The sequence below is a fragment of the Aethalodelphis obliquidens genome, unplaced genomic scaffold (assembly GCF_003676395.1).
Source record: "Aethalodelphis obliquidens isolate GAN/ISIS:26980383/991018 unplaced genomic scaffold, ASM367639v1 scaffold71, whole genome shotgun sequence".
Classification (NCBI taxonomy): domain Eukaryota; kingdom Metazoa; phylum Chordata; class Mammalia; order Artiodactyla; family Delphinidae; genus Aethalodelphis; species Aethalodelphis obliquidens.
In genome coordinates, this window is record NW_020838015.1 from 9,543,676 (window position 1) to 9,569,642 (window position 25,967).

At 51.7% G+C, this 25,967-nt stretch overlaps 1 protein-coding gene and 1 long non-coding RNA gene across 9 annotated transcripts; one reads left to right on the forward strand and one right to left on the reverse strand.

The window, feature by feature from the left end:
- Nucleotides 1-6,910, reverse strand: LOC113611992 (uncharacterized). Its single transcript, XR_003429683.1, has 3 exons — nucleotides 6,802-6,910; nucleotides 957-1,220; nucleotides 1-827 (listed from the first exon to the last, which is right to left on the reverse strand). It is a non-coding gene; the product is annotated as an uncharacterized LOC113611992 (long non-coding RNA).
- Nucleotides 6,841-25,927, forward strand: HDAC6 (histone deacetylase 6). Of its 8 annotated transcripts, none has more exons than XM_027091525.1 (29): nucleotides 6,841-7,018; nucleotides 8,038-8,202; nucleotides 8,287-8,415; nucleotides 8,551-8,639; nucleotides 10,990-11,074; nucleotides 11,163-11,203; nucleotides 12,156-12,252; nucleotides 12,399-12,496; nucleotides 13,487-13,591; nucleotides 13,716-13,784; nucleotides 17,365-17,491; nucleotides 17,588-17,653; nucleotides 17,745-17,804; nucleotides 17,883-17,972; nucleotides 18,486-18,592; nucleotides 18,682-18,749; nucleotides 18,993-19,164; nucleotides 19,258-19,386; nucleotides 19,558-19,726; nucleotides 20,037-20,170; nucleotides 20,703-20,771; nucleotides 20,881-21,073; nucleotides 22,569-22,718; nucleotides 24,043-24,217; nucleotides 24,328-24,794; nucleotides 24,878-24,982; nucleotides 25,116-25,262; nucleotides 25,360-25,488; nucleotides 25,704-25,927. In XM_027091525.1, the coding sequence occupies exons 2-29, from the start codon at nucleotides 8,092-8,094 to the stop codon at nucleotides 25,770-25,772; spliced, it is 3,450 nt and encodes a 1,149-aa protein (XP_026947326.1). In that variant the 5' UTR covers nucleotides 6,841-7,018; nucleotides 8,038-8,091; the 3' UTR covers nucleotides 25,773-25,927. The 8 variants fall into 8 exon arrangements, 7 of the variants coding, with proteins under 7 accessions (XP_026947326.1, XP_026947327.1, XP_026947329.1 ...); XM_027091526.1 differs by having other exon boundaries at nucleotides 8,062-8,202; XM_027091528.1 differs by lacking the exon at nucleotides 6,841-7,018 and adding an exon at nucleotides 7,034-7,188.
- The last annotated feature ends 40 nt before the right edge of the window (nucleotides 25,928-25,967 follow it).

Below are 25,967 nucleotides of genomic sequence, written 5' to 3' on the forward strand. Positions count from 1 at the left end.
AACAGTGGTGGGGGGTTGTGTATCAGTGTCCGTGATTCTTTGATGACAGTGTGTGGCTGCCGTGTATGACCATGTGAGATGGCACGCAACGCTTCACGATTGTGACAGAATATGTGACACCGCGTGGGACGGCGTCCAGGTTGTATGAGACAGCACATGCAGCCACACGTCGTGGTGAGAGCTGGTGTGCAGCGGGCAGTAGGGATGAGGCTGTATGAGACGATGTGCGTGACTCCAGATGCCTGCAAGAGGCCAGGCACGGGTGACTGTGTGAGCAGACGTGGAGGTGTGCCCGTGACAGCGTGTGCTGAGGAAACACATGGGGTTGTGCACCACTCGGGGTGACCTTTGAGACAGCACGACAGCATATGCACTGGGCACAGAAGTGGATCCATACACATTTTGGAAAGTTGAACAAGAACTACTGTGTGACAGTGTGTGAGGCATAACAGTGTGACCGTGAGGGTCTGCGTGTCAGGATGTCTCTGTGGGTCTGGTGATGAAAGTATTTCTGTGCAAGTCTGTGTGTGTATGTGAGCGTATTGTGTGGTGTGGGCCATGTCAGTGTCTCTAAGTGGCTGACAATGGGAGCAGCCCTGTGTACGCATATTTATTGAAGTGTTAACATGTACAGTTTCAGTTGGTGTAAGCTAGGGACCCTCTTCCAAGGGACATTAGACATGCTGAGGACAGGAAAGGGAGGAAGGGGTGGGGCAGGAATGGTAGCTGTCAAGAAGGTCAGAAGGCCAGTATGGGACCATGAGGTTGTCCAAGGGCCTTCCTGTCACTCATCTCTTATCTCTTTCAGCCCAGCTCAGCCTGCAGCCCTGTGGGAAATGGTAGAGAACGAGAGGGGTAGATTAGGAGGACAAAATAGCCTCTGGGGGTGATATTTAGACCCTGGAGGTCGGGGAGCTCCCCACAGTACCATCTCCCTCCCCAACGCACCTACTCACCTGGGTAAACTGCTCCCCCCAGAGTGGCATCTGTACTTCCATTTAACAAACGCTTCCACAGAAACAGTCACCCAGTCAGGTGACATCCTAAGCCAGATAGGTTAAGTGGCTCACCCGAGGCCACACAGCTGATGGCACAGGGTTAGCCAGGCTCCATGGCTCAGGCTTCCCAATGGCTCCTAACAGCAAGCAGCGCCTTTGACTGAGTGCTCACTGTGGGTCGGCAATGGCTGAGAGGCTTCAGTTGCTTTAGTTCATGAATACCTGAAAAAAAAAAGACTAACGAAAGTACACTCATGCTCCTTTTACTAATGAAAAACTGAGGCTCAGAACTTGCCCTGACCACGCTGAGTTTAAGAAGTGGATTTTAGATGGGCGACCCTCCCCTACCAAAGTGAGCCTTGCTCACACTTAACTGGGCTGCTTCTCTTTACAGCTTCTCCCCCCTGAAGCCCCAGAGGTGGGGACTGTGGGCCCGCACATCCTGAACACAGTATGCGTGAGCAGCTGTCCTCAACAGAACAGCACCCCTTCAGCAAGTCACCACACTAGCCCACTCAAGAATCACAGTAGTCCACACTCCTTACAGAAGCGCACCCTGGCCCTGTAAAAGCCTCCTGCCTGGCTGCCCCATGGAATCCCAGCCCTCTTACCCTGGAGGAGCCCCTGTCTTCGTCTTGAACAGAAACCCCTCTCAGGGCACTTCCCTGGTGGTCCAGTGGCCAAGAATTCACGCTATCAATGCAGGGGGCCTGGGTTCGATCCCTGGTCAGGGAACTAGATCCCACATGCATGCTGCAACTAAGAGTTCGCATGCCACAACTAAAGAGCCTGCATGCCGCAACTAAGGAGCCCACCTGCCGCAACTAAGACCTGGTGCAACCAAATATAATAAATAAATATTTTTAAAAAAGAAACCCCTCTCAGAACCTGTGTGGAAATGTGCCTGGCCCCGCCTTGTTCAGGAACCCCAGTCCTCACTCCCTATAAGAACGGGTGCCCTAGCCTGGTACAGGAATCCGGTTCTGGAACTCTAAGGGAAACCTTTCTCTAATTATCAACAGGAAACCCATCCTGAGTCCGGACAGGAACACCAGCCCTCACCTTGCACAGGAGTAACCCCAGTCCTCCCATATGGCACAGGAACCTATGCCTTACTCTGGTTAGGAATCTCTGAGCTCACACTGTAAGGAAGTCCCTGTACCACCCCTAACAGAAATGCCTGTCTTGACCCTTTCCCCAAGCCTCAATCTCTTTATAGGAATCCTGTCTTGACCTTGGACAGGACACCTCGTCCTCACACTGTACTGGAGCCGTGCCCTCCAGGTAGCATTTTTAAAATACTTTGCTCATAAGAAAATCTAGTGAGTGTAGAAAATCTAGACTGAGTGTAGAAGCCCTTGCCTCCACGGTTGACGACTCCCGACGATGTCACTCTGCACAACAATCCTGATCTCGTGACCCACCCCGTAGAGTACGAAGGAACCCATGGACTAACTCTCAACATGAACCTCAGTCTTGAACTTACACAGAAAACCCTTTCCTGACCCTGTGTCAGGGACGCCCGTCCTGACCCTCTACTTTAAGCCCATATCTCATCCGATACAGGCACCTATGGCCTGACCTGGCACAGGACTTCCTTCCCAGACACTGTACAGGGCTTCTCATCCTCATCCTGTGTTAGCTCCATGGCCCTGACCCTCTACAAGAAGCCTTGAATACAACTGTACTGGAACTTCTGACCAGACTCTCTGCAGAAAACCTTTTCCTGACTCTCAACAGAAATCCTTAACTTGACTCATTTATAGGAAACTCTTACCTGATCCTTTACAGGAACTCCTAACCTTCCCCTCTGGAAATACTCTCCTGACCCTGCACAGGAAGCCCTGTGACTCTCTATGACAGCCCCTGCCCTGGGCTTGTCCCAGAAGCCCCACACTCGCCTTGCATAGGAGCTACTGTCCTGAGCCAACAGCAGAAACACTAACCTGAATCTCTGAAGGTGACAGTGTCCTACCTCTGCACAGGATCTCTGTCCTGACCCTGCGTGGGACCGCCCTCTGAGTCCCAGCAGGAACTTGTGTCCTGAGCTGGTACAGAAAACCCCGCTCTCACCCTCCACAGGAACCTCTGACTTGAGAGACATCCAAGAAATGAACCAGTATAAAAACACCTGGAGCTTCCCTGGTGGCACAGTGGTTGAGAGTCCACCTGCCAATGCAGGGGACATAGGGTCGTGCCCCGGTCCAGGAAGATCCCACATGCCACGGAGCGGCTAGGCCCGTGAGCCATGGCCGCTGAGCCTGCGCGTCCGGAGCCTGTGCTCCACAACGGGAGAGGCCACAACAGTGAGAGGCCCGCATACCGCAAAAAAAAAAAAAATTAAAAACACCTGTACTGCATAGAAACCTCTGCTCGGACCTTGTTAAACAATCCAGAATCTGAATCACAATGATCACCTGTCCGGAGCCTGTACAAGAACCCCAGGCCTAACCCCTAATAGGATCACCTGATCTGCGTCTCTGGGAACCTAGCTCTGATCCCATGCAGAAATACCTGGCCTGAGTATGTTGTGATCCTCTGGCCTGACCCTCTACAGAAAACCACCCTTCTGGCCTCTAAAGGAACAGCCAATCTTAATCTGCACGAGAAAAAAATGCGTTCACATTCTTCCCTCTCACTCTATACAATGCCTCCAACCTTCATATTTTTCTACAAACCTGCCTTACCAGATAATAGAATCATTCTCCTGACCCCAGACAAGAGACACTAACTTGACCCTATAGAGAAACCCCTACACCTACACAAGAACCCCTGTGCTGATCCTTAAAGAGAATTCTCTATAGCAGCGCTGTCCTAAAGAAATACAATTTGAGTCACATGTGTAATTTAAAATTTTCATGTAGCTGCATTAAAAAGCAAAAAAATAAAACAGGTGAAGTTAATTTTAATGATATATTTTACTTTACCCACTATAGTTAAATACAGTTGACCCTTTAACAATGAGAGGGTGGTTAGGGGTGCTGACACCCCTAGGCAGTAGAAAAATCCGTGTATAACTTTATAGTCATCCCTCCATATCCTCGGTTCCTCCATATCTGCAGTTTCACATCTGTGGATTCAACCAACCTCAGGTCATGTAGTACTGTAGTATTTATTGAAAAAAAGCTGCATATAAGGGGACCCACTCAGTTCAAACCCGTGTTGTTCAAGGATCAATGGTATTTCATTTCAATATGCAATCAATATAAAAGTTATTGACATATTTAATTTTTATACTAATTTTTTTGGAAATCCAGTGTGTATTCTACACTTACAGCACACCTCAAGTTGGACTAGTCACATTTCAAGAGCTCAGCAGCCCCATGTGGCTAGTGGCTACCACACAGGACAGCATAGCTCTGTGAAGTCTATAGAATCCTGTAGCAGGCACTGCTATAGGCTCTTCAAACCTGTCCCTTTTCTTCCTAAGCTCACACACTTTTCCAACTTCCCTTACAGTTAGATGTGGACATGTGACAGAGCTCTGACCCATGGAGTGTGGGCGTGACATATCACACTTCCAGGCCTGGCCCCTAGAAGTCTCTCACACAGTCCCCCACTTTCTCTTTCCCCATCTACCTGCTGAATAGTGAGAACTCCAAGGGCTCAGAGGAGAGCAGAACTGCAAAATGGAAGTTGCCTGGGTCCATGAATGACCAGTAATAAATATTCACAGTGGATTCTGTATGAGTAAGAAACATGTATTGGGGCTTCCCTGGTGGCACAGTGGTTAAGAATCCGCCTGCCAATGCAGGGGACATGGGTTCGAGCCCTGGTCTGGGAAGATCCCACATGCCGCGGAGTAACTAAGCCCATGTGCCACAACTACTGAGCCTGCACTCTAGAGCCTGTGAGCCACAACTACTGAGCCTGAGTGTCACAACTACTGAAGCCCGCGCGCCTAGAGCCCGTGCTCCACAACAAGAGAAACCACTGCAATGAGAAGCCCGTGCACCACAATGAAGAGTAGCCCCCACTCGACAAAACTAGAGAAAGCCTGTGCACAGCAATGAAAACCCAACGCAGCCAAAAATAAAATAAATAAATTTATATAAAAAAAAGAAACATGTATTTGTGAAGCCCGAGATTCTGGGTTTTACAGCAGCTAACATAATTTAGCCCAATTAATAACAACCTCTTGACTGAACTGGACATGAACACCTAATCCTAATATCTATATGAACACAGATCTGAACCTGTACAGAAACACCTGTGCTGACCCTGAATTGGGCTGCCTAATTCTTCATAGGAATCTGTCATGATGCAGTCTAAGGAGCCCCATCCTGAATTTGTATGGGAACCCCTAGTCTGGAGCTCCCTAGAAACAACTGGTCTGCCCTGTATAGAAACCCCTGCTTAGTTCAGTAGAGGAACAACACTATAGAAACTATAGGAATCCCTATCCTCACTCTGTCCAGGAACATTTGCTTGACCCAGTACAAGAACACCAGAAATGACCTGACCCTGTCCATGAACCCCTGTCCTCACACCTCACACAAAAGGAATACCTCGCCTCAGGAAACATGTAACCTCTGCACTCAACCTGTAAAAGAATCCCAGCCAGAAAAAGGAAACCAAAGACTGACACCCTACAGCAGGGATCATCAAACTATGGCCTTCAGGCCAAAGCTAGACTACAGCCTGTTTTTACATTTTTTAAGGGAAAGAAAGAAAATAAAGGAGACAAGGGGAAGGAAAGGGAGGGGAGGGAAGGGGAGGGAGAGAAGAAGGAAAAGAAAGAAAGGAAAGCAAAAAAGAAAGGGAGGGAGGAGGGGAGGGGAGGGGAGGAAGAAAGAAAATGTCACAGCAGCAGTACGTGGCTTGCAAAGCCTAAAATATTTACTATCTGGCCCTTTATAGAAAAAGTTTGCCAACCTCGGCTCTACAGGAACCTCTCTTCTGACAATACAGAAAAAATAGGCCTTGGCCTTTACAAGACTTCCTACTCTTTTACTTTGCAGGCATCACAACCTCAGAATGTTCCTCAGTGTGTATCATTGTATATATGTTTTCTTTGGTGTATCTGGAGGTTTAAAAGTCTTAGGGCTGTGACCCTCTTCCACTGGGACAAAAAGACACGTTCAGGTAGAAAAAGAGTGGAAGGGAAGAGAAGGCTGGAACTGGGGTTTGCAAGAGGGTAAGAGGGCCCGGCTACTGGGCGGCGGGGCTGTCAATCTGTTAGTTAGTCAGCGATGCCGAACCCCAGACCGCTTATCTCTCCCGCCCCAGCCTACAGCCCGGTAGGAAATGGTGAAGAATGAGAGAGGGAGATTAGGAGGACAAACCGGCCTCCTACGGGTCTGACATTTAGGCATTTAGACACAGTGTGGGGGGGAGTTCGGGGGTGGTGCACAGTGGCAACTCCCCCTACCCTCTAGGCACACACTTTCTATTACAGCTTGGGGGCAGAGGTGACCCAGTGGAGGGAGCCGACAGGGAGAGCCGCCGCCCAAAGAAAAACTCCCCTCCTGAGGTCCATTCTGGCTCCGGCACTATAATTACCACAATTTTCCAGATGAGGAAACTGCAGCCTAGAGATGCTCAGTAACTTGCTCAAGGTCACATGGCTAAGTCGCATAACCTCAGTTTCCTTATCTTCAAAACAGCTTTAAGGAACTACCTCATAGAATTGTGGCCTGCGACAATGCCTGTCACATATTACTTGCTATCACCACAGTTATTTGCCTCTACTAAGACTCCTTCCGCTCCACCATTCATTTTCCCGGCAGAATATTAATAGCTAACATTTGGTGAGTGCTTCCTGTGTACCACCTTAGCGAATATGAACTCAGAAAATCCTCACATTTATTAACATCACCACTCCCATTTTGGCCGCCACCAGCCTTGTCCACTTCCCACCGCGCTCCAGGCCCACCAGCCCGCCCTCACTACGTCATCACGGCGCGTCCCGCGGGAAGCCACTGGGAGGAGAGAAGACGCCCCTTTCTAACGGCCTTGCTTGCTTGCACTCTTGAGTTAATCGCACGGTACAGTTGGCGCCGGTCCGGAGGGCTCCTAAGGTAACACTTGACAGGGACGGAGGGACGGCGGCCATGGCCGCCAGGACGACAGCGGCGGTGGCTGGGGGAGGGGCGAGGTTGACCCCGAGCGCATCGTCCAGCCGCTGGCGCGCGCTTCATACGGACGCAGCACGGCCTGCGACGCCAGCTCTCGCGCAGACCCGCAGTTTGTGAGTTCGCGGGAGGTGTGGCCCGCACGAGGGGCGCGGCCTTGCGGCAAGACCCCCAGTGTGGGAGGGATTGGGGCGGGCTGTAGAGAGCCCCGGCCCAACGGAAAAGAGGGTGCTCAGGGAATTTTGAGGCGTAAGCCAAAGGCGGAGTTTGAAAAAGGGGCTGCGCCTGCGTCGACGGCGGGGGCGGGAAGGGGGAGGGGCTAGCGGGAGGTGGCTCGGAACTGGCTGAAGGAGCTTGGTGAGGCGTTAGGGATTGGGCCTGGGTAGGGGGTGGGGCCTGGTGGAAGGAAAGGGGCAGTCCCCTGAGGAGCTGGGCTTGTTGAAACGTTAGGGGCGGGATCTAGCCAAGTGGAAGGTGCCGGTCGGGCCGAAAAGGGGTGGAGTTAAGTGGATCGTTAAGGGTGGAGTCGGGGCCCTGGCTGGGTCTGGCTGAGTGAAAGAGTGGGTGATTATCCCGGGAGATTGGCTGGAATGGGCAGGTTTGAGAAGGGGTGGGGTCTGGGCGAGGCTTTGAGGAATGAAAGGGTCTGGGAATGGGGCTTGATAGAGCGGAAGGGGCGGTGATTAACTGGAAAGGGAAGGCTCTAGAACGGACTGAGCCAGGGGGTTAATTGCTCTGTGAAAGGGCAAGACTTTGAAAGGAGAAAGAATAGTGTTAAAGGGGTGGAGCCTAGTGGAATGGGCGGGACCAGGTAGAATAGACACCCTGCTGGAGGGAGAGAGCCTTCAGAGGCAGAGTTTAGAAGGTGGTGTGGAATAGATAGCAAAAGGGATAGAGACTAGCGTAGGGGGCGGGGCCTGGGAAGGGCTGGGATGTAGGGTTTTCAGGGCGTTGGGCCCTTTCAGAGTCACCTCCACCCCACCCCCAAGAAACGCGTGAGGGGTGAAGTCTCCCCAGCCATGACCTCCACCGGCCAGGATTCCACCACAACCAGACAGCGAAGGAGTAGGCACAATCCCCATCCCCCCGCCCACGACTCCAGCGTCACCTCGGTGAGACCCCAGACCTCGGTGAGGCCCCACACCTGCCCTGATGAGGGGGAGGGGGAGCAGCGGACCGTGCGTTGGACTCTGACCCTTCTCTCTGTTTGGCAGAAGCGAGGTGTTAAAAAGGGTGCCGTACTCCGCTCCAGCCCCAATCTAGCGGAGGTAAAGAAGAAAGGCAGAATGAAGAAGCTTAGTCAAGCAGCCGAGCAAGACCTAGTCGTGGGGCTGCAAGGGCTGGTGAGAGGGGCCTGGCCGCAATTTAACCTCCTGTGACAATCAAAACCCTGAGCTTCTCCATCCTGGACAGTGTGGGATGCTCCCTCTGACTCAGGCCCTCAGTGCATCAGTCTCTCCCATTTTTTTTCCTTGCAGGATCTGAACCGGGAGGCCAGGACACTGTCTGGCACTGGCTTGGTGTTCGATGAGCAGCTAAATGAATTCCACTGCCTCTGGGATGACAGGTGAGGCTGGCTCCTCCAGGCCATACCCAAGCCATACAAAGACAAACACTTAGAGCCCATTAGAAGAACGAATCCTGTCTTAATCTAGCCTAGAGAATGGAAGCAGATGATTTAGGGAGATGGGGCTCAGGCTTGAATGGGTTGTTTTCATTTAGTCAACAAACATTTATTGAGTGCCTTCTGTGTGCCGGAGATGGTGATACAAATGTGTCAGACAAGACCGACAGGGAGCTGACAGATGAGTAGGAGAGCAGGTCACTAAACCGCCATCAGCAGTGTGAGGTGTTTAATGAAGGAGGACCTAAGACCAGAGCTTTCAAGAGTGTTTAATAGAGGACCCTAGACTAGCATCCAGGGTTCCCAGAAGGATTCCTTGAAGAAGGGATGTTTGTGCTGAAATGGAAGAATTACACTTCCCATTCAATCACACATTACAATCCATCAGCAAATTCTTTTGGCTCTGTGTTTGAAATGTATTCAGTATCTGACCTTTCCTCACCGCCTCCACTGCCACCACCATCATCACTCACCTAGACTTGCAGAGGCCTCCCTGTTTCCACCCTCACCCCTGCTGCCTGTTCTTCACACAACAGCCTAAAAAAATATGTACGAGATGATATTCTCTCTCTTAAAGTCCTGCAAGGGCAGGGTGTTACCCTGAAGGTAAAGTTCAAATTCTTCATCCTGGCCTCTAAGGTTCCATGTGATCTGGCTCCATATCACCACGGTGACCTCGTCAGCCAATCCTCCCCCTCATTCGCTTTGCTTCACTTCACACACACTGATCCCCTTGCTGTTCTTCCAACATGCGAGGCACTCTCTCATCTCAGGCCTTTACCCTGGCCAATCCCTTTTCCAGAGATTCATTTCCACCTACTTGTCTCCTAGTTAACATTCACATCTCAAGGAGACCCTCCGAGAGGACTTTGCCTAGCCACTCCCCTTCCCCCACACCTGAGCATCAAGATATTCCTAGCCCATGCGATTGTTTGTCCATTATTATACTTATGTGTTTACTAGTTTAGTATCTATCTCCCCTATCCCAGTGGAAGACTCAGGATGGCAAAAGACTTCATTATTGAATACATATCTACCGTCTCCTGAGGCGCTAGGGACAGGCAGTACACAAAACAAACAAAACTCCTGCCTTTGTGGAGATTACATTTTAGAGGAGGGAGACAGATAGTAAACAAGGAAAAAGCAAGTGATAAAGTGTGTTAGAAAGAGAAGTGCTGTGGAGAAACACTGAAGCGGGAGGGAGAGTAGCAGAAAGTGCAGTGGAGGGGACTCTTCAGTTTTAAATACGATGATCAAGGAAGGCCTTACTATCTGAGCAGGGATCTGAAGGAGGTGAGGGAGTGAGCTATGGAGGCATCTGGGAGAAGATTGTCCTGGGCAGGAAGAAGAGCTAGTGGAAACGTACTTGGTTTGACTGAGGAACAGGGAGGAGCCCAGTGTAGGAGAAGTAGTGAGTGATGGAGAGAGCAGTAGGAGATAGGGGTCAAAGAGGGGATGGGGGGCTTCCCTGGTGGCGCAGTGGTTGAGAGTCCGCCTGCCGATGCAGAGGTCACGGGTTCGTGCCCCGGTTTGGGAAGATCCCATATGCCGCTCCGCCTGCGCGTCTGGAGCCTGTGCTCCGCAGCGGGAGAGGCCACAACGGTGAGAGGCCCGCATACCGCAAAAAAAAAAAAAAAAAAAAAAGAGGGGATGGGGCAGGTCGTCAAGGGCCTTCTGGGGCATGGGGAGGACATTGGCTTTTACCCTGAGTGAGCTGGGAGCCAGGAGAATTTTTTTTTTTTTTTTGCGATACGCGGGCCTCTCGCTGTTGTGGCCTCTCCCACTGCGGAGCACAGGCTCTGGACCCGCAGGCTCAGCGACCATGGCTCAGGGGCCCAGCCACTCCGCGGCATGTGGGATCTTCCCGGACTGGGGCACAAACCCCTGTCCCCTGCATCGGCAGGCAGACTCTCAACCACTGCGCCAGCAGGGAAGCCCCAGGAGAAGTTTTTGAGTAGAGGAGGGACGTGACCAGATTTGAGTTTTAACCAGTGTCTGGGCTGCTGTGCAGAGAAAGGACTGTTGGGGGAGCAAGGGCAGAAGCTGGGAGGCCAGCTGAGTGCAATAGCCCAGGTGAGAGATTATGGTAGCAGCAGTGGGGGTGATAGGAGAGGGCCAGGCTCTGCATATATCATGAGAACAGAGACCAACAGACGCCAGGGATGACTCCAAAGTTTCATGCGTCAGCAGCTGTGGAAGGGCAGATGGGGAAGATTTGCAGAAACAGATGTGGTGCTCACCAGTGTCATATATATCTGTATCTATATCTGTATTTGTATCTCTGTCAACCCAGCTTCCCTGAAGGCCCTGAGCGGCTCCATGCCATCAAGGAGCATCTGATCCAGGAGGGCCTCCTGGATCGCTGTGTGTCCTTTCAGGTGAGTCCCCCAGCCGACATCCTGGGCAGAGGGCAGCAGCTGGTGGGACAGCCTGAGCCTTAGCACTTTATTCCTCATGTCTCCCCAGGCCCGATTTGCCGAAAAGGAGGAGCTGATGTTGGTTCACAGGTGAAGGCTTAGGGGCCTTGTAGGGATGGGGAGGAGGCTGCCCTGGGCCAACCAGGGCAGGCCAGATGCTTTGGGAAGGAATGTCATGGGCTCTGTGGTCTTGGGCAAGTCACTGAGCCTTTCTGAATCTCAGTGTCATCACCTGTAACTTGGGGGCTAGTAAACATGAGCTCCTCAGGAGGGCTTGATATGTGTCGGGTGCTTAGAATGGTGCCTGACATATCATCAGTCCCTGATGAGCTCTTTTTGTTATTATAATCTGATGTGTAAACAGATGATGGATATGTGGACAGATCAGGGGGTTCCCCCAGGGGGCTGAAGGAACCCAGAGTAAGAGTCCTGATGTGGTATGGCTCAAGGAAAGTTAGTGTGGCAGAGGGGGTATCTTAGCTGAGCTTTAAGAGGAGAAAAAGAATGAGTCCCATGAAACAGAAGGCTGAGGAAAGGGAGATGCAGACAGCTGGAACTGTCTGGTCAAAGACCTGGAGGTACTGGGCTTCCCTGGTGGCGCAGTGGTTGAGAGTCCACCTGCCGATGCAGGGGACACGGGTTCGTGCCCCAATCCGGGAAGACCCCACATGCCGCGGAGTGGCTGGGCCCGTGAGCCATGGCCGCTGAGCCTGCGCGTCCGGAGCCTGTGCTCCGCAACGGGAGAGGCCACAACAGTGAGAGGCCCGCGTACCGCAAAAAAAAAAAAAAAAAAAGACCTGGAGGTAGGATTTGATGTGGCCAGAGTAGAGGGCAAGGGTTGTTACTGGAAATGAGGCAGGCTGGGGAAGAAGCAGGGAAGGTATCCTACATCCCAGCTATTCCCTGGATTGACAGTTGAGGAGGCCTGACTTGTCCAGGGGTTTGGTGCATGGAGGACTCAGCTGGGAAGGGGATAGGGCCCTGGTTCAGGGCCAGGGAGGGAGGCGGGCCCCTGAATCCCATCCCCCATCTATGTACCCAGTCTAGAATACATTGATCTGATGGAGACGACCCAGTACATGAATGAGGGGGAACTCCGTGTCCTAGCAGATACCTATGACTCAGTTTATCTGCATCCGGTATGGATGAGAACTGTGAGGGCAGAGGGTGGTGGCAATCCCGGGGTCCCCCATCCCTACATCCACCCCACCTTGGAGCGGGGCAGCTGAGTGGACAGGGCTGCTATCTCCCTCACTCCCTCTCTGGCTCCCCACTGTCTCTCCAGAACTCATACACCTGCGCCTGCCTGGCCTCAGGCTCCGTCCTCAGGCTGGTGGATGCAGTCCTGAGGGCTGAGATCCGGAATGGCATGGCGATCATCAGGTAGGACCCACTAGCATAAGGCTTTTTTACTTTACAAAAAATTCCTTTCTCAAATGTAAAAGGTAATGGTATGGGAAGTATATTCACATGGTTCAAGAATCAAATGTTAAAAAAGGTTGGGGGTCCGGTACAAGTAAAAGTCCTCCCCACCCCCGTCTCCAGACACCTGCTTCCTCTCCTGGAGGCAGTCGCTGTCACCAACGACTCTTGTGTCCTCCCAGAAATAGTCTGTGCCATTCATGGAATAAATACCATATTTTGTTGATTCTAAGATGTATATTTTTTTCATATTTGAAACATCTTGAAATCCAGATGCATCTTATAAACAACGGTGTCTCAGAATTCCTTTGGCAGCATTTTCTGCTTTGTTATTGGCATGTAAAATCACAGTACATCTTCTCATCATTGGCATCTCAGAAGTGATGAAATGCAGAAGACGTAGCTTTTCCCCTACCTCCCCTTTTTTAGCCACAAATTATGGTAGCACTCGACACACTCCCTGTATCATGCGTTTTTCACTTATATATCTTGGAAAGCTTTTCTCTTAACAGTGTATAGCCTAGACCCATGTAGAACGCCATTATACAAATGCACAGTAAGTTAACCTGCCTGCTACCACTGGGCATTTTGGTTCTCTCCAATCATTTGCTGTTTCCAAAAAATGCTGCACCAAATATCATCCATTTATAAACATGTTATTTCACCCTTTTTGTTATATAGGTTGTGGACTAAGTCCCCAGGAGCAGAAGGACTTGGTATGAGGGTGTATGCATTGATAATTTTAATGAGCATTATCAAATTTCCTTCAGAGAGAGAAGAGTAGACTGGGGGTGAGGATCTGAGGGACCCAATTACTCAGTTCCTGGCAGATGTGCAGGCATCGGCACTGGGGGAGTTGGTGGTCCAGGATTAGAGAGCAGGGAAGAGTCCATCTCTGAAGAGGAGGACCCCTCACCACCATCAATCTGTGGCCTTCCCTGCCCTTCCCAGGCCTCCTGGACACCATGCCCAGCACAGTCTCATGGACGGGTATTGCATGTTCAACCACGTGGCTGTGGCTGCCCGCTATGCTCAACAGAAGCATGACATTCAGAGGTCAGCAGCAAGCAGCAGGGCGGGTGTAATGAGGGTGGCACAGGGTTGGGTATCTTGGTCTAGGCACTTCCCCCAGATGCTCCTTGATCTTCTTACATAGTGCCCCCCTCTCTCTCACTCACAGGGTCCTTATCGTGGATTGGGATGTGCACCACGGTCAAGGAACACAGTTCACCTTTGACCAAGACCCCAGGTATGCCCGGAGTACCACCCTAGATGTTAGACTCCCAGCCACCCGCCACCTTTACAGGCGCAGCCAGAAAGGGCCCAGGAGGGAAGGGGAAGCATTCACATTTGTTGGGCCTGCCCTGGCAACAGGCTTGGTACTGCCCTCTGTGTGTCTGCTGTCTCTTAATTTCACTCTGAGGCAGGGACTGTTGGGTTCCCCATTTTACAGATCAGGGAACTGAGGCTTACAGGTTAAGAGGTCATAGAGAGAAGAAGTTGAAGAGACGAGATTTGAGCCTACAAATGCTTGGAGATCTCGTTCACCAATTTATCCTGGAGCTGGAGTGAACCTCAAATTACTACTTTATGTTTTCTGATTATGACAATACTGCAAATTTTATTTCTTTAAAAAATTAAAGGGAGTTAGTTCCCTGGTGTCCTAGTGGTTAGGATTCCGAGCTTTAACTGCCTCTGCTGGGGTTCAACCCCTGGTCGGGGAACTGCGATCCTATAAGCCACATGGCATGGCCATAAATCAAACAAAAAAATTAAATATCGAAACGTCTAAAGCAGTGAGTCTCCTGTAATTCTTATCACATCAAAAGTAACTGTTGATAGTTACAGAATTTTTCCTGTAGATGTACGAATATTCATCATTATCATTATTATTATTAACATACTACCACTACATTTTCTTCAACAACTTGCTTTTTGCATTTAACAGCATGGTTTGGACACCTCTCCATGTTAGTTCCTCTGAAAAGCATCTTGTTCTTTGTAAGAGCTGTACAGTGTTCCATTGTATGGCTATACCTTTGGCCATTTAACCCCAGGACGTTTATAGGTCTTCCTAGTCTTTGCTCTACAGATAATTCTACAGTGAATAGTCTGGTAAATATATAATTTTATACTCCTCTGAGTATATCTGTAGGATGAATTTCCAATTCGTCAGAGGGTCACTGTGCTTGAAAGTCTAGAATCTAGTGCCAGACTTCCCTCCAGAAAGAGAACCACCTTACCCTTCCTGCAGAAAGTGATTGAGCCCATCCTTGTCAGTAGGGGACACTACTAAATAGTTGCTGTTTTATCCAGCCTTTTATTGAATTGACTGCATAAATTCCACTTATTCTCATGGTTCCTGAGCTCCTGTGGCCCATTATCTAATCTAGGTTGGTTGTTCTCCAGACATTGCTTTATTATTTTCCACCATTCAGTGTTGCTGACAGATGTCTAGATGTCAGTCTGATTTTCATTCCTTTCCGATATATTTTCCTCTCTGGGAGGTTTTAGGTTCTATTATCCCTGGTGTTGTGAATTTTCACCCTGCCCCTCATTCTGCTTACCAGTGGTAGATATTTTGCATCTGAAGACTCATGCCTTTCTTAAATCCTCAGAAGTTTTCTTCTATTAGATTGTTGATGATTTCTTCTACTGTGTCCTCTCTGGTCTCTCTGTTAGTCAGATGTTAGACTTCCTGGGTTGATCCTCTGTGTCTCTTATTTTTTATCTCATGTCTTCTGTCTCTTTTTTCCTTTTGCTCAGTGTCCTGGGAGATTTCCTCAACTTTACCTTCCATTCCTTCTTTTAAGCTTCAAGAGCACTTTCTTCCTCTCTGTGTTTATGCTCTACTAAGCTTTAGTTTAGTTGTTTTCCTTGTCTTCATAATAGTATTTTAAGGGCTATCCAATTTGTCTCCAGCCAGGACCCGCCTGATGGAGTTAAGAGATTGAGAGATGGGGAGCTGGGAGATTGAAGGTCATGGATAGATTTTTTTCATTTATACATTCTTATTCATAAAGAAGAATGCATTGAATATATTCACAATTCTTCATATCTATGCATATAGTCATATATCCACAAAATAACACAGCTATTGCCTCCAATGCACTTTTAAAACGAAAAAGAATGATTATTGATATTAAGGAATTCTTGTTATTATGCCTAAGAAAATTAACAAGAATTCATTTAGTAAACTAAAGCTTAGTAGTTAAAAGAAACAAGTAAATTTAGTGAATTGGTTATTCAGTGAATTGGCTATTCAGAATTGATTTTGTGAGCATTGACCTGGATCTGTGCTTGACTTCTCCAGAAGGGAAACCTCAGATTGTCTTGGGTGACTTCCCAACCTGTTCAGCATGGGAGAGGGCCTGCTGTGGCCCCTGGAGCCTCAGACTACTTTCCAGAGATGTGTTGAAGTCTCTAATTGTCTGACATCCTTTCTCCCACTTTCTGTCTTCCTGGGTTGATATTTGTTTAAAATTCCTTTGCTATCTTTTGACTAGGATTGTAGGATAATGAGGAGGTATACCTGTGCTATCAGTCCACCATTCTTTTACTGGAAGTCAGTTGAGCTTATTTTAAAATCTCCTTCTATTTGCTTTATAAACTTAATTTCCTGGGTGTTAGTTCTTCTGTTTGTTGACTTTGGTGGCTCTCTTGTGGGGTGGACTTTCTTCAAATCTTTTCTTTATTCCTATCTTTCCTGATGATAACATTTATGTTCTACTGTATGTTTATCTGTTAGAGTCAAAAGTAAAACAGTCATCTCCCATCTCCTCAAGACCAGAGCTTTCACATGGTCTTTATCCCCCAATTCCAAAAATCCTTGTATACCAATTGCATTTAATTTCACAACTGTATTATCAACATTTATTAAAATGTGACTGTTAAGTTTGTCTAGATTTATTGCTTACCACTATTTCTTGCATTTCCCTAAAAAAGGAAAAAAATGCTGCCTTAAGTCCTTTCTGGAACAAGGCAGGGGGTGGATGAACAGATGGATGGAAGAATGGATGAGAGATACTCATTTTGATCGCCTCAGTCAGAATCAAGCCCTCCTACTTGGCTTACTATCAGAACATATACCATTGTGTCTTTTCAGTATCTGTTCTGTGTCAGCCCCCCTCACTGCTCTGAGTGCTCAGTTTCTCACCTAGAAAATAGAAGAAATAGTAGAGGTAGCCTGTAAGGTATTGGAGACAATGAATTGCCCCCTCACTGGCCTCATGGAGCCCCAGCCAGCATCCCCACTCCAAGCTCCACGTACAGAACCAAGTCCCACCCCTCCTAACCCCTAGGCCCTGAGTCTCCCCACTTCCTTCAGGGAAAATACTAAGCTCCCTAGCCTTGCCTGGCGTTCTTTTCAGCCTTAGCTGGCTCCCGCCAACTAAGAGTCTCATGCCTCTGTGGGCCTCCAGTGTCACAGGGTTTGTCCTGCTGGTGGGTGGGCAAGCATGATCTAGAGTCCCCCACAGGGTCAGGAGCCCTAGGGGGTGGGATAGACTTGATAGCTCTCAGGGTGTCAGAGCTAGAACTGGGTGGGCACTGAGAGGGGCAGCAGTGTTTGCTGAGGGAGCAATTTCAGTAAGAGAGCAAATGAATGAGTGAGTGAGGTAATGGATAAATAAATGGAAGAATTAATGCATGAGAGGATGAATAAGCTGGCAACTGAATGGAAGAATGAATGAATGTATGAATTAAAGAATTCATGGGGAAATTAATGAGAGAATGAATGAATGGTTGAGTCAACCGTGGTAGCTGTGGGTTGGGGGTTTCTGGGGGGACCGATTCCTCAACCCCCACCTCTTTTTTTTCTCTGCCTCTAGTGTCCTCTATTTCTCCATCCACCGCTACGAGCAGGGTCGGTTCTGGCCCCACCTTACAGCCTCCAACTGGTCCACCACAGGTTTTGGCCAAGGCCAGGGATACACCATCAATGTGCCTTGGAACCAGGTCAGTATCTGCCCACCCTTTGCCCCCAAAATGAGGCCCACCCCTGCCCTTCAGGGCAGATGGCAGGACATCCCCATCATGCCTCCCTGTCTGCAGGTGGGGATGCGAGATGCCGACTACATCGCCGCTTTCCTGCACGTCCTGCTGCCAGTTTCCCTTGAGGTCCTGGGGGTCTGGGGTGTGTTGGGGCAGAGGCGATGTTGAGGGAAGGGCCGTGAGGGCAGGTGGCCTCATGTAGTTCCTTCCCTCTCAGTTCCAGCCCCAGCTGGTCCTGGTAGCTGCTGGATTTGATGCCCTCCAAGGGGACCCCAAGGTAAGGCAGGTGCACTGGGATGGCAGGAGGGCAGAAGGGGGCCGCACAGAGCAGGGCTGACCCTCCTCGTCCCTCCAGGGCGAGATGGCCGCCACTCCGGCAGGGTTCGCCCAGCTAACCCACCTGCTTATGGGTCTGGCAGGAGGCAAGCTGATCCTCTCACTGGAGGTGAGTGACTCACTTCGTCTCTCAGCCCGTGGATCCTGGAAGACATAAGAACAACTTTCAGTCCTGTCCCAGCAATTCCACTTACTAGCTGAACAACCTCTCCTAAGTCACTCAGCTTCCCTGTGCCTCTGCTTTCCTTATGTAAAATGGGCATTAGAATAGTAGTAATCATCCCATAATACTGTCCAGCACATGAAATGAAGTCAGCCTTCAAATGCCCTGTTGCTTGGGCTTCCCTGGTGGCGCAGTGGTTGAGAGTCCGCCTGCCGGTGCAGGAGACATGGCTTCGTGCCCCGGTCTGGGAGGATCCCACATGCCGCGGAGCGGCTGGGCCTGTGAGCCATGGCCGCTGGGCCTGCACGTCCGGAGCCTGTGCTCCGCGGCGGGAGAGGCCACAGCAGTGAGAGGCCCGTGTACAGCAAAAAAAATGCCCTGTTGCTTGACAACACCCTACTCTTCTCTGGTAACATCTGGTTCTTTCCTGCCCTCCCTCATGTGAACTCCTTCTCCCAGGGTGGCTACAACCTCCGCTCCCTGGCTGAGGGCGTCAGCGCCTCGCTCCACACCCTTCTGGGAGACCCTTGCCCCGTGCTGGAGTTCCCTGGCGCCCCTTGCCCGAGGTGAGCCCAGGTGGAGGAGGGGAGAAGTAGGCCCCTCATTACCCACTCAGGGGCCAGTTGGTCACATTTTCCTCTCCCTTGCCCTCCAGTGCCCAGGCGTCTATATCCTGTGCTCTGGAAGCCCTTGAGCCCTTCTGGGAGGTCTTCGTGAGATCAGGTAGTTGTCAGGGAGTGCGCTGGGTGGGGGGTTGGGCAGGGAAGGAGCTGTGGGAGGAGACTCCTCCAGACCCCACTCTGACTTTCCTCGATGCCTTGGTGGGGGAGGGTCAGGCCCTCTCTCACTGGGCCCTGGTTTCAGGCCTCCCACCCCTTTTTAGGTTTGGGTAAACTGAGTTCCAGAGTATTAAGGGGATCCAGGGTGGGGGAGTAGGAGTAGGGTGAATGTGGCCTCCCCATGCAGCTGAGACCCTGGAGGAGGAGGACACTGTGAAGGGGGACGATGTGGAGGAGAAGGAGGCGGAGGGACCATGGCAGCCCCCTGAGCTCCCAATCCTGACGTGGCCGGTGCTGCAGGCTCGCACAGGGCTGGTCTATGACCCACAGATGATGGATCACTACAACTTGTGGGACAAGTATGCAGTCAGAGAGCCGGGCTAAGTGGGAGGAGGGGAGGGAGCCCCCACTTCAAGCGCACTAAGCCCTGCCTCCGACTCCCCCACTCCTAGCCACCACCCCGAGACGCCTCAGCGCATCAAGCGTATCATGCACCACCTGGAGGAGTTGGGTCTTGCCGGGCGCTGTCTCACCCTGCCCGCACGTCCAGCCACGGACGCTGAGCTGCTCACCTGCCACAGGTCAGACCCCTGTGGCCAGGTTGGGGTGGGGCCTCAGAGCACGCAAGCCACCCTGGGGGCTGGAGCCTGGGCTTGCCTCTATTACGTGGAGCTGCTGCGAGACACAGGAGAGGACGTGGAGGGGACAGAGTTACCTGGCTGTCCCCTTGAGTGCCCCCTCTGTGCCTCCAGTGCTGAGCACGTGGATCGTCTGCGGGCCACGGAGAAGATGAAGACCCGGGAGCTGCACCGCGAGGGCGCCAGCTATGACTCCATCTACATCTGCCCCAGCACCTTCACCTGTGCGCAGCTGGCTGCTGGCGCCGCCTGCCGCCTGGTGGAGGCTGTGCTGGCAGGAGAGGTGCCTGCACTTTGGGGAGGGGACCTTGGGCTCCAGGAGAGGAAGTCCTGGGGGTGGAGGGTGGGGAAAGAGGCGGCTCTGAGAGGTGGGCCAGGCCTGAGGAAAGGGGGCATGCAATGGGAGGAGATCCCAGCTCACCAGAGGCCTGGCTCCTGGGGAAGTGCACCCAGTGGGATGGGGGCTACAGGCTTGGGGGCCCCTAGCAGCTGGTGGAATAGTAGAGGGACAGGAGAGATGGAAGAGGAGAGGAAAGGGAAGGGAAAGCGGGGAGGGTGGGTGGTCTAATCTTTGTTCCCTGCCCCTCCCCCAGGTTTTGAATGGCATTGCTGTGGTGCGTCCCCCCGGCCACCATGCAGAGCGGGATGCCGCTTGCGGTTTCTGCTTCTTCAACTCTGTGGCTGTGGCTGCTCGCCATGCCCAGGCCGTCAGTGGGCGTGCGCTGCGGTAAGTGCTCCCTGTCCCCACCGCCTGGTGCTTACGCAGCAGGCCCTGTAATACAGCCCCCAAAGTTACCCCGAACCACCCAAGGGTCCAATTGCCCAGCACTTCCAGAAAAGGACCAAGGATCTAGCCTTTCAGTGCTTACCCAGATAGGATCCCCAGATTGCGGCAACCAGGTGATTATAAAACAGCATCTAGGGTCCCCTTCCCCAGAATTTCTGGCCCTGGTGACTATCCCAACAGAACCCAGGGTCCGGCCTCTGGTGCTTCCTTCAAAAGACCCACAATCTAGCCCCTGGCACTTACCCACACAAGGCCCGGGATCTGGCCCTGAGCACTTGCTCGGGCCCACAGTGAAGCCCTTAGGACTCTGATAGGACCCACAAGCCTGCTACCCAGTGCTTTCCCCAGGGACCCAGGGTCCTCCCATCCACAATAAATGCCCCTGCATACAGACTCCAGGGGTCTAGTCCCTGCCCTCCCCCAGGGGGCAAGTGTCCTGGGGTAACTGAGAAGCTGTCCCCTCCCTCCTCAGGATCCTGATCGTGGACTGGGACGTCCATCATGGTAATGGAACTCAGCACATATTTGAGGAGGACCCCAGGTGAGGGGCTGCGGCAGGGGGTGGGGTGTGGTCAGGGAGGTGGGCGGGCCATGCCTCATGGGTGCCTCGCTAACCAGGCACATCCCTCCTTCCCACCGTGTTCCTGCAGCGTGTTGTACATTTCTCTGCACCGCTATGATCATGGCGCCTTCTTTCCTATGGGGGACGAGGGCGCCAGCAGCCAGATAGGTCAGGCTGCAGGCACGGGCTACACCGTCAACGTGGCCTGGAATGGGCCCCGCTTGGGTGACGCCGACTACCTGGTTGCCTGGCATCGTCTGGTGCTTCCCATTGCCTATGAGGTACGATTTAGGACGCACGTGACAAGACTGTGTGGGTGGCAGCAGGCGTGCATGTGTCCGATGTCTCAGTGACTGATCCTGTGAGAGGACCTGCAGGTGGCTGCTGTGATGGCTTTGGGGGAGGGGATGTGACTCTGATGGCCTTTGGGTACGTTTGTGCAGTGGCTGTATGTGACTGCCTTCTGTGTGTAACTGTGAGGACTTGGGAGTGTGCGGGGGTGGTCTTGCCTGGGGGCGTGCCTGGCTGTGTACCTGTCCTGTGTGTACACCATCACTAGTGCCTATCTGTGTGTGATGGTGGCCCCATGTGACTGCCATCTCTGTGGAACTGCACGTGCCAGGTGGAGAGGGGTTCGAGCACGTGTGAAACTCTGCACGGGGAGCTATTTGTCACTACCGCTGCTCTGTGTGGTGGGTGTGATATTGTACGTCATTGCACATTGCTCTCTCTGACAGCCAGTGTGTGACTTTCTGCATGTGGAAGGCTGTGTGTGACAGTCATCTCTCTCTCCTATGGCCTATATACATTTCCCTGACTCTGTGTGAGTGGCTGTAGGTAACTGCCTCCTCCGTGTGTAAACTGTGTGTATGTGTGGCAAATCATGTGTACATGACTAACTCTGAGGGTGGATGAACGTGAGCGCCATCTCTGTGACCTCTGTGCAGACATGCGTGTTCAGATGTGTATGTGTGTCTGTGCACAGTTGGCTGTGACTATCTCTGTGTGTGTGTAACTCTATGAAATAGTGTGTGTGACCATGTGCAAGCGACCACCTCCTGTGGGTGCAACAGCACATGTGACTATTGTGACTGTGGTGGTGGCATGTGTATGACTGTGTTTGTACAGGGGTAGCTGTGGATTACTGTTCCCTCTGAGAAACTGTGTGTGCGTGTGTGACTAGTACTATGTATAGTCTGGTCTGTGTGAGACTGTCTGATTGTGTGTGGGTGTATGTGACTGTATGTGACCATCTTCTGTATGTGGCACCTGTGTTGTCATCTTCTGTGATGGAAACATGTGTGCACCTTTCTTTGGTACCATGTGTGTAAAACCCTGTGTTGTGCCCATGTGTCCCATGTTTGACCCAGGGAGGGGAGTGTGTGCCTCTTGGTCTCACCCTTGGGTGTGTATGTGAGGACATATCTCTCCGTCTCATGTCACTATCTCTTGACATGAGTCTCCACATCTCACAACTCTGCTTCATGACCCTGTCCGTCTGTTTCTCACATCTCCATATCTCTGTATCTTGGGTCTCTAAATCTGTGTCTGATGTGTCCACGTCTCTGAATCTCTCTTGTGTCTCCATGTCCTCCCCTCCCTATTTTCAGGGCTCTGGTCTTGTGTCTCCCGGGCTCCAGGTCCCATGTCTCCATCTCTCTGACTTGCATTGCCATGTCTTCGTTTGTCCTTGTCTGTGTCTCTAGGTCTCCCTGAACTGCTGCCTCCCCATGCCCCCACCCTCATGCTCATGTGTCTCTTCTCTCCCTGCCTCAGTTTAACCCAGAACTGGTGCTGGTCTCAGCTGGCTTCGATGCTGCCCGGGGGGACCCACTGGGCAGCTGCCAGGTGTCGCCTGAGGGCTATGCCCACCTCACCCACCTGCTGATGGGCCTGGCCAATGGCCGCATTATCCTTATCCTAGAGGTAGCTGTCTCGGTCCCTCTTCCTGCGGTGGGAGGGTGGTCGGGAAGACTTGGATGTCCCCACCTGGGGTTGTGGGCACACAGTGGGCATTAGTAATAACACCAGCATTAGCAACTTTAATTGAGCACTCACTATGTACAAGACACTCTTCTTGGCACTTTACGTGCATTATTAATGCATTTACTTAACAAAGCAGCCTTGTGAGGTAAGATCTACTGACCTCATCATTTTCCTCTCTCAAGATCAGGGAAACTGAGGTACAGAGAGCTGCGGTGACTAGCTGGAGGTCACACATTTAATAATGATGGAGCCAGGCCTTGAACCCAGGCAGCCTGGCTCCAGAGTCTTTACTTTTCACCTCTACTTGAACTACCTCCAACAAAATCCTGAGACAAAGGAAATTCACTGACCTTTTGTAAAGTACTCAGTGCCCCCACCCCCTGTGCCTCAGTTTCCTTGTCTGTAAGGTGTGGATGGCCAATCGTGGAGGGGCGCCTGGCACATGGTAAGCCCTGTGCAAGAGCTGTGGCTTCTTATGGTTATGCGTTGTTCGTACATTAGTTTAACCCACTCAGCAACCTTCTGTGCTGTCATTTGTACTCCTTCACAGATGAGGACAATAAGTCACAGAGAGATTAATTGGCTGGTAAGATGTCCCACTGTGTGCCCAGGCCTGCCTGTGGCAGGGCAGGGTGGTGGACCCTTTCCTCAGGTAGCCCAGGTTCCAACCTCAGTGCTGCCTCTTACCAGCTGTTAAGACCTCAGACAAGTCATCTAACCACTGTGAGCCGCAGTTACTTTATCTGGAAAAAGAGCAGAGACTGGGGTTCCTGTAGAGTGTGAGAAAAGAGGGTTCCCATACCAGGTCAGGATAGAGATTCACATAGAGAGAAAGACCAGTTGTTCCTGTACCAGGGCAGGGCAGCGCCTTCTGTGGGTAGAGCCAGGGGTTCCCATACTGTGAAGGCAGGTTCCTGCACGGATTCAGCACATGCGGTTGTGAGGATTCAGTGCTTAGAATAGGGTCTAGCACACAGCAAGCACTTAATGAACGTCAGCGCTTACTAATGTTGCCATCAGTACTGTCATTCTTGTGGTTATTATTATCTTGCACTTTATGTCACAATTCTGTCCCCCTCAACAACCACCTCACATAGTGGGCGCTGTCCATCTGACAGATGTGGGTTCTACTTACTTGTCCCCAGTACCTACCCTCCAGACTTGCAGGACCCCAAGGGGAGACTGGGAGGCAGGACATCTCATGTCCCAAATTCCCTGAGGACCCCCCTCATCATACCTTTCCCTCCTCTTTTCCTTAACAAAGGGTGGTTATAACCTGACATCCATCTCGGAGTCCATGGCCGCCTGCACCCACTCCCTCCTTGGGGACCCGCCACCCCTGCTGACCCTGCTGCGGCCCCCACTGTCAGGGGCCCTGGCCTCGATCTCTGAGACCATCCAAGTCCATCGCAGATACTGGTGCAGTTTGCGGGTCACAAGTGAGTGGGTGAGGGGAACTGCGGGCAGTGGGGGCTCAGGGGAGGACAGGGATTAGAGGTGGGAGAAGGGATAGCACTCACACTCAAGGATCTCCCTTCCATGGTTCCAGAGGTCAAAGATAAAGAGGGACCCTCCAGTTCTAAGTTGATCACCAAGAAGGCACCCCAGGCAGCCAATCCTTTGTCAGCCAAGGGGATGACCATGCCAGAAGGGAACATTCTGGAGGCAGGCACAGGGAAGGCCACCTCAGCAACATCTGTGAAAGAGTCCACTCCAGGCCAGACTACGTCAGAGACAGCTGTGATGGAGTTCACTCAGGACCAGTCATCAGAGACAGCCATGGGAGGAGCTGCTGCGCTGAACCAGGCCACCTCAGAGGCAGCCACAGGGGATGCCACGCTGGACCAGACCACCTCGGAGGAGGCTGTGGGGGGAGCTGAGCTGATCCAAAGCCCTCCAGCCTCATGCACTGACAATCAGACTCCTCCAGCGTCACCCATGCAAGGAGCCACAACCCAGATATCCCCCAGTAAACTGACTGGAAATCTCAGGACCTTGGAACTAGACAAGGCACAGGTAAGGCCCACCACACCCAGGTAGGGGGAAGAAGGGACAAGAATCAGGCCTCACGGATTCATCTCTTATCTCTGTGTGTATAGGAACCCCCAGAAGAGGAGGAGCTACTAGGAGAGGCAGCTGGAGGTCAGGACATGAATGAGTCAGTACTGATGCATGTCACTGGAGACCATGCCGACACTGACCAAGTGAGCTCTGGGAGAGGCTAGAACAGTGGCTTCCTTCTCATGCCCATTTGTGCCTCCACGTAGGAGCATGGGCTATAGGGACATATAATGGGGAGGTGGAGTCCCTACCTTACTCAGTTTCACCCACCCCCAGGCCATGTTTTACGCTGTAACACCACTGCCCTGGTGTCCCCATTTGGTGGCAGTATGCCCTGTACCTGAAGCAGGCCTGAATGTGACCCAACCTTGTCAGGACTGTGGAGCCCTCCAGGAGAACTGGGTGTGTCTGTCTTGCTACCAGGTATGCAGCCGAGGAAAGGGATAGGGTGGAGGTTGGCCCAGGAGCAAACCACAGGTGGGTGCTGATTCCCCACCCAATGCTCGCTCCCCAACCTCAGGTCTACTGCAGTCGTTACATCAATGCCCATATGCTCCAACACCATGAAGGCTCGGGACACCCGCTGGTACTCAGCTACGCCGACCTGTCTACCTGGTGTTACCACTGTCAGGCCTACGTTCACCACAAGGTGGGCCCTGGGCAGACCCTCTAATGTGTGCACACTCACTCACACTCCCCCCTGCCCCCCCACACCTTTTGTGATTGCATAAGGGGCGAATGGAGACCCTTCTGCATGTGGGATAGGCCAAGAGACAGGGCGGTTGAGGGCTGGAGTGGGGGTAGCCTCCTGGCTGAGGTAGAGGGGTGCTCACTCTTACCTCCCCTCTCTTGCCTCCTCCTCAGGCTCTCCTAGCTGTGAAGAACATCGCCCACCAGAACAAGTTTGGGGAGAACATGCTCCACTCACACTAAATCCCAGAGTGTGCTCCTCTTCTTCACCTTCTGAGACCCAAGATAGACCAGCCTTAGTTCATTCCAAGCTATACCTTTGATGAGGGGTAGCCTCACTCCATCCCATCCTGAAGACCCTTTACAACTCCCCCAGGGTGCTGATTTAAGTGTATATATTTGTAAGAGGACTGTGATCAATTATAGATCTCCCACTGC

Coding starts and splice junctions, on each gene's coding strand:
- HDAC6 (XM_027091525.1), top strand. CDS start 8,092: ATGACCTCCACCGGCCAGGATTCCACCACAACCAGACAGCGAAGGAGT. Junction 20,171..20,702: donor GTCAGTGGGCGTGCGCTGCG/GTAAGTGCTCCC, acceptor CTCCCTCCTCAG/GATCCTGATCGTGGACTGGG. Junction 24,983..25,115: donor ACCATGCCGACACTGACCAA/GTGAGCTCTGGG, acceptor ACCCACCCCCAG/GCCATGTTTTACGCTGTAAC.